The sequence below is a fragment of the Carlito syrichta genome, unplaced genomic scaffold, assembly GCF_000164805.1.
Source record: "Carlito syrichta isolate Samal-C Ts95f unplaced genomic scaffold, Tarsius_syrichta-2.0.1 Scaffold246948, whole genome shotgun sequence".
Lineage (NCBI taxonomy): Eukaryota > Metazoa > Chordata > Mammalia > Primates > Tarsiidae > Carlito > Carlito syrichta.
In genome coordinates, this window is record NW_007191044.1 from 111,245 (window position 1) to 118,405 (window position 7,161).

General features: G+C 53.4%; 1 protein-coding gene across 1 annotated transcript; it reads right to left on the bottom strand.

Moving 5' to 3' along the window:
• Positions 1-3,639: 3,639 nt before the first annotated feature.
• Positions 3,640-5,312, bottom strand: HAMP (hepcidin antimicrobial peptide). The gene is made up of 3 exons (XM_008051940.2): positions 4,996-5,312; positions 3,925-3,984; positions 3,640-3,843 (listed from the first exon to the last, which is right to left on the bottom strand). Exons 1-3 carry the CDS (start codon positions 5,086-5,088, stop codon positions 3,739-3,741), a joined length of 258 nt encoding a protein of 85 aa, XP_008050131.2. The 5' UTR covers positions 5,089-5,312; the 3' UTR covers positions 3,640-3,738.
• Positions 5,313-7,161: the final 1,849 nt, after the last annotated feature.

Sequence of the window (7,161 nt, forward strand, 5' to 3'; positions counted from 1 at the left end):
GGGGAGGGGGAGTCCCACCCCCACCCAAGGTTTTATGATGTCAGACTCTGCCCGTGCCTTTCCCAGTTAGGGACAAAGACCCATTGAGAGCAGGGTGGGACTTGAACGCCTGGGTCCTGGAGCAGAGAGGGGCCTGGTGCCTGGCTTTGGGGGAGGACACTGAGATCCTGGGGTCACATGTGTCACAGTCTTCGGCGTCAACACCAAGCCAGTTGGAGTCGTGTGTCTGGGCAGTTTCGGGCTCCGTCTTCCCCCTGGGTGTGAACTGAAGGCTTTTCCTGGGGGAAGGGTGCACAGGCGGGTGTCCCAGAAGAGCACTGGCAACTGTTGCGGAAATCTGCAACCTGGGCTCCAGTGAGGCAGGTGGAGTAAGTGAGAGGGAGGGACTGGGTGAGGGAACTGCGGGCTGGAGAGCAGGTCCCTGTCTAGAGGGGACAGCCACCATACAGACCCAGGGGCTGGTGAGGAAGATGAGCAGATCTGCTGCAGAAAGCGGGTGTGTCCGTTTGCTAGGATGCCATAACAAAGTATCACAAACTGGATGGCTGGAAGCTCAGACAACTGTGTGGTCTCACAGCTCTAAAGGCTTAAATTACACGGTCAAGGTATTGGCAGGGTTGGTTCAGGCGTTGTAACAAAATATCACAAACTGGGTGGCTTAAAGCCTGCATTTATTGTCCCGCAGTCCTACAGGCTTGAGTTCCACGACGATGGTGAGAGCAGAATCAAACTCTTGGGCGCACTTGAATTTAAGTTCTTGAATGGAAGCTGGGGCTTGGTCCAGCCAATGTGCACTTGCTGGCAGCTTCAGGTCATAGGTCCTAAGAGTGAGGCCCCCAAGCCCACAGCTTGTTAGAAATGCAAGTTTTAGGGTCTTACCCCACACTCACAGAATCAGGAACTTGGGGTGAGGCCCAGACATCTGTTTATTTTTTTTTTCCTTAAGAGACAGAATCTCACTCTGTCTCCTCAGCTGGAGCACAGTCGTATGATCCTAGCTCACTGTAACCTCAAATTTCTAGGCTCAAACGATCCTCCTGCCTCAGCCTCCTGAGTAGCTAGGACACAGGCACACACCACCACACTTGGGCAATTTTTTAAAAATGTAGAGACAGCAGTGTGGGGGAGTCTTGCTGGGTTGCCCAGGATGGTCTCAGACACCTAGCCTCAAGCGACCCTTCTGCCTCTGCCTCCCAAAGTGTTGGGATTACAGGCAATGAGCCATAGTGCCAGGCCCCATCTGCATTTTAACAGGCCTTCCAGGAGATGGCACACTGAAGTTTTAGTAGCTCTGCTTTACATCTTCATCCATTTCTCTAGGACCACCATAGAGAGGGGCTGGCTAGAGAGAGAAGAGCAGCCTGAGTTATTGAATATCATTCGCAATTTGGGTTCCCCACCCCCAGGCATGTACTAATGCTGTCAATACTAATCTTTTACGTTTACGAGGCATTTGACAGTTTCCAAAACATTGTTATGCCTGTCCCCTTGGCTGGGCAGCTCCACAGCCAGATGGGCTAAATCCTTTAGAGATGATTCTGGCTTCTCTCCTGTTAAAGATGGGAGGGGGTGGGGGTTGAGGAGAAGCTGCAGGCAGGATGCTGCAGTAAGAGGACAAGCTCGTCCCAGCTCCTCCCTCCATCCTTACAGCCTTCATTCAGGACACCTCTCTGCCAGAGGACAAGCCCCTCTTTTCTTCTAAGGCGACGGCCAATGTGGTGGTGTGCAGACTGGCCTGGCTTCTGTTGCATTAGATTTGGCTCACATAGCCGGGCTCAGTGGCTCAGCCTGTAATCCCGCGCCTTTGGGAGGCTGAGGTGAGTGGATTGCCTGAGCCCGCGGGTTCGAGACCTGCCTGGGCTGCGAGACCTCATCTCTACAATAAATCAAAAAATCAGCTGGGCGTGGTAGTGCATGCCTGTAATTTCGGCTACTCGGAAAGCTGAGCCCGAAGGATTGCCGGAGCCCAGCAGATTGAGGCTGCGGCTGCCGGGAGCGGCCACTGCACTCCAGTCTGGGTGACAGAGTGAGATTCCGACTCAAAAAAAAAAAAAAAAAAAGGAAGTTTAAAGGTGGCTTAGCCTGTAATCCCGTGCCTTTGGGAGGCTGAGGTGAGTGGATTGCCTGAGCCCGCGGGTTCAAGACCCGCCAAAAAATCAGTCGGGCGTGGTAGCGCATGCCTGTAATTCTGGCTACGCGGAAGGCTGAGCCCGAAGGATCGCCGGAGCCCAGCAGGTTGAGGCTGTGGCGGCCGGGAGCGGCCACTGCACTCCAGTCTGGGCGACAGAGTAAGACTCCGACTCAAAAGAAAAAAAAAAAAATGCCAGATTGAATTGCTTTTTCTGTTTCATTGATTTCTACTCATAATATTACAAATTTATTCCTTCTACTTTAATTTGCTGGATTTTGTTATTTTATTTTTCTCTCTTTGCTTTTAAGCCTTTTCTATTTCTTTTTTCCTAATATAAGCCTTTGTGGTTGCAAATTTCACTCTAATGCCACTTAGGTACATCTCATTTGGATATGTTTTCATAATTCAGTTCAAAATATTTTCCAACTTTCCTTGTGATTTGGCTCACAGAAGGCTGATTTTTTTTTTTTAAGTTTTTTATTTAATCAGTCACCAATATTTTAAAAATCAGGAAATTTCGTATAAAAATAAAGATTTCCATCGTCTCCTGACTAGCGCTAGCCAGCTATGTTTGCCTGCCTGTGGTCGGCTCTCAGAGCCCTCTTGAGGTGGGTCTGGGTGTCCCCACTTCTTGTCCTCACCCACACTGAGTGACCAATGCCCATCATCATTATGCGAGTGTTGTTGTTTCTTACAAGCTAAGAAGATGATGAAATACATCTTGTATCTCTGTTTCTTTCAAAAGTGGGATAGTGAGACTGAGAGTGACACAGTTTTCAAGAATGAGCGGGAACTTAATTCCTTGTGGAGGTGAACCATATTCCTATGTGTTTCGTGTGCAAAGTGTGTTCTTACAGAGAAAACACAAATCAATGTAAGTTGCTCCTATGAAATAAATCCAACTCCCCTCATTCATGTCCTGAACCTGTTGGACCTCTGAAAGCCATGGTTCTCAAACTTTTTGGTCTTAGAATCCCTTCACATTCTGAAAATTATTGTGAACTCTGGAAAGCTCTTAAGTGAGGCTATATTTATAGTTGCCTAATATATTAGAAATTGAACCTGGGAAATTTTAAAACATGAGATACACAAGCACACAACCCGTTCACCAGCAGGGCGATGGTGTCATCAAGTGTCACGGAGCCTCCAGAAAACGCCGCACTTGTGAGAGAACAAGTGAAAAAGGCCCATCTGAGAAGTACCCACCTTGGAGTCCCTGGATCCTCCTTTGAGACCCCCTGTGGGCATTTGAGTCTGTTACTCTTGCTTTAAGACAAGAGGAAACTTTGTTTAATTTTAAGTCCCTGCTTTTGCAACATAAACTCCGGGTCTTTTGAAGTGGGGAGAGAAGGGAAAGAACAGAAAACAAATTTGTTTCATCCACCTTCCTGGAGAACTCCAGTCCACATCAACCCCACACATCCCAGGGAGCCCTGGTCCTTCCAGGATCCCAAACAAGCCCCTGGAGTAGGCCCTTGGCTGGAAGGAAAGACAACAGACACTCTGGGTTGGAAAAGAAAAGAACTCGCCATTTTATTCCAAGGCTGGTGTTCAGGGCCCGCAGGAATAAATAAGGAAGGAGGGGCTGGAAGCAGGGCGGGGGGGCTTTAGGTCTTGCAGCACATCCCACACTTGGATTTCCGACAGCAGCCACAGCAGAACATGCAGATGGGGAAGTGGGTGTCTCGCTTCCTTCGCCTCTGGAGCATGGGCTGCGGGATGGAAGGGAGAGTGAGTGGGTGCGGCCTGGGCATGGGGGCTGGTGCTGGGAAGGGTGTCCCCGGTGCTCTCACCTGCCAGGGGGTCCTGGCTCCGGCTGTGTCCTGGGGCTGGAGCTCTGCAAGCTGTCCTGTCTGAGAAAGCAGAAGGGGCTGTTGAGGATGATGACAGGGCCGCAGGGGAGCGCTCAGACCCGCCCCCCCAGCCTGCTCCTCAGCTCTGAGTGCTTGGCAACTCTGCGCTCAGCTCAGCCGGGCTCCCCGGAGCTCTCTTGTGCCTGCTCGCCTTCCTGTGGGACTAAAAGCCTCCTAGACTCACCCCCTCCTCTCTCCACAGCCTTTTCCTCAGGACACCACCCTCCCTTGCGTGGATGCCAGCGCTAGCCCCCAGCCGCAGCCGTCCTCTTCCTGCATCTCGCGCTTACACAGCGGAGTCACTTTGAGTATGGCTGGTCAGATCTTGGTTTCTTTCGTTTTAAAAGCCTACAGGGGCTTCCCCTTTACTGGGAAGAAACACCAGCGTCTACACAGTTGCCCACAAGACTTTGCACGAGCTGTACCTGCCCACCCGCCTCTTATCGCCAAGCGCCATCCTGGGGCGTGCCGGACTCATCCTCCCTTGGTCTTGTTTGCTGCCCTGTCTCTTGTCCCTCAAGGCGTAGGCATTTTCTCACGGAACACTTGCTGGATTGCCAGTCCTGGGACACCATCTATGCCACCCCCTCCCCCCCGTGGCAGCCCTACCCCTGTCTTTTGTGTTACTTATGGGTAGCATTTAGTAAACGCAATTGTTTAGGATGTCTTAATCATTCAATAGCAAGTTCCCTGACCAGGGTGTAAACTCCACACAAGCAGTGCCCCTCATCCACCTTGTGCATTGGTTTATGCCCATGTCTAGAATCAGATTTGACACAGAGCAGGCACACAGTGAGTAGCTGTGGCATCAGTGCAGGGGCCTAGTCACTACCACTCAGCACTTCACTGATCCCCGTTCTTTAAGCAGCTGCCAGTGCCCCCAAGCTGTCCTGAGCTCTGCACCTTGCTGGAGGGTCTCCAGCTGCGCTCTCCCGGGAGCCTGGCTCTCCCGGGAGCCTGGCTCTCCCATCCCCGCTGCTCTGCGAGGATCCAGGCCCTGTGGGCTCTCACCTGCTGCGGGAAAACGGAGCCACTGGTCAGGCTGGCGAAGATGAGGAGGAGGAGGAGGCAAGCAGCCCGGACCCAAGTGTTAAGTGCCATCATGCCCTCTGTCTGGCTGTCCTGCTGCTGGGTCTAGAACTTGCTCTGGCATCTGGGAACCAGTCACAGTTGCTTTTATGGGGCCCGTCGGGGGAGGTGGTGGTCCGAGACCCCTCCCCTTTGCCCTAATTTCCAAGAAGGTGGTGGCGCCGAAAAGGCGGGAGAGATAAGCGGGAACAGAGTGACAGGGAACAGGGTTGTGTCACCCTTAGCCAGCAGAGGTGTGTCCAGGGGGTGGGGTAGACAGAGCAACAGACACACAGACTCGGCAGCCTCCAGCCAACCACCCAGGGAACCCTTTCCCTAACATGACATCACCCTGTTGATCTCTGAAAAAAGTCCCTTTTGCCTCAGAAGTTGAACAGGTTGCCCCCTGATACCCCATCCCCCGATACTCATTCACTCGGAGCATGAGTAGCACTTACTAGGCCCCTCTGGAGTGCCTGGCATGATTTGGGGTAGTGCCTACTGCTTTGGGTTCTCCTCACACATTCGAAGGTTTTAGTAGGAACACTGGATAGCCAGGTGCAGGGTGAGTGTCAGCGTTGTGTCCAACATGCAGTGCTAAATGTCAGAACGTTGAGATGTGTCTCTGGCAACTGGAGAATGTTTGAGGGAACTTTTGAGGATAAAAGATGGCAGTAATAGGAATAGCTGACATCTCACATGCCAGCATATATGTTGACTCACTTTTGTGTTAACTCAACCTGTGCCACCCGTTTGTTATCCAAGCAGCTCCTGCCTGCTCCATCCTGGGCTCTGCTCCATGTCCAGAGGCCCAAGCTGCCTCCCGATCACCGGACCCCAGGGGCTTGGCTTCCTGACCCTGCTTCCCCAGAGGAGACTCTCCCACTCCCAGGACTTGTCTCCTTCACTTTTCAGGAAAGGAAACGAAGGCAGAGATCAGGACGCTGCCCAAGCTTGCCTAGCCAGAGCAGAGCTGGGATTCCAGCCTGGGCAGCGTGATCCCCGGGCCTGTGCGCTGAACCACCAGGCTTCCCTGCCTGCCCTGAAACACAGCATGGCACAGTGGTGTGCTAGACCTGGCTCAACAGAGCAGACTGTGCTCATCTCATCACAACTCTGCTTTCAGTGGCTTCACATTGGTACCCCGAAACAAGCAGTGGTGGGAGTATTTGCACCACAGAAGTTGGCCAACTCTACAAACTGGGGGTTTTGGGGGGAGCTGGTTCCCCAAGACACTAGAATGGGGGACAAACCCAGGCTGCCTGACTCTGGCACTTTCATTTGGATCCAGTACTAGGCCCACCTCACGGCGCACATGGCCCAGGGGACCCACAAACCTTCACGGTGCACATGGCCCAGGGGACCCACAAACCTTGATTTCAGATGGGCCGCCCCTAGGTTTTGCCACTTTGCCTGACTCACTCCAGGGCCACAGTGTCATTGCTGTCATCAGAGCCTGGGGATGATGCTGCCACGGAACGAACACTTCTTCCTGGCTGCTGCCAACTCAAAATCACAAAACAGACGTGTCCTTGTGGGGCAAAGGTGGCTCTCCCCCATCTGTTTTCTTATTCTTCACCCGGTAGGGTCCACGTACCAGTCTCTCAAAGCTGGCTTCAAATGAGAATGGCCAGGAAAAGGAGGCAAGACCAGTTGGGGGCACTTGGGGTGGGAGCAGGGCATACGCCCAGCAAGGTGGATCAGACAGGCAAGCCCCGCTCCCGGGAGTAGATGGGACCAAATGGGGCTGCAGGACGAGGCCGGGTCCAGCAAATGGCTGCACTCACCCTCAGGGGGACACAGAAGCATCCCCCAGCCCTACCGGGCACTGTCACATCCCTGCTCAGGCCAGGTTTCATCATCAGCCAGGGGCAGGGGTCACAGCACAGGCGCCAGAGCCACGGTGCAAGGCGACAGGCTGACGGGCCAAGCTTGGCTTCCTGGACATCTGCCCTTCCTGGGGGTGGGGGGCTGAAGGCCGGGCCCACCATTGGCTGGCGCCGAGGGGAGGGCTTCAGCCCAGCAGGGCAGGGCTGGGAGCAAGTCCGGTTTCCCGAACTGCTGACACGGGAGACCCCAGCCTCTTCTCCACAAGGGACACGGCCCTGA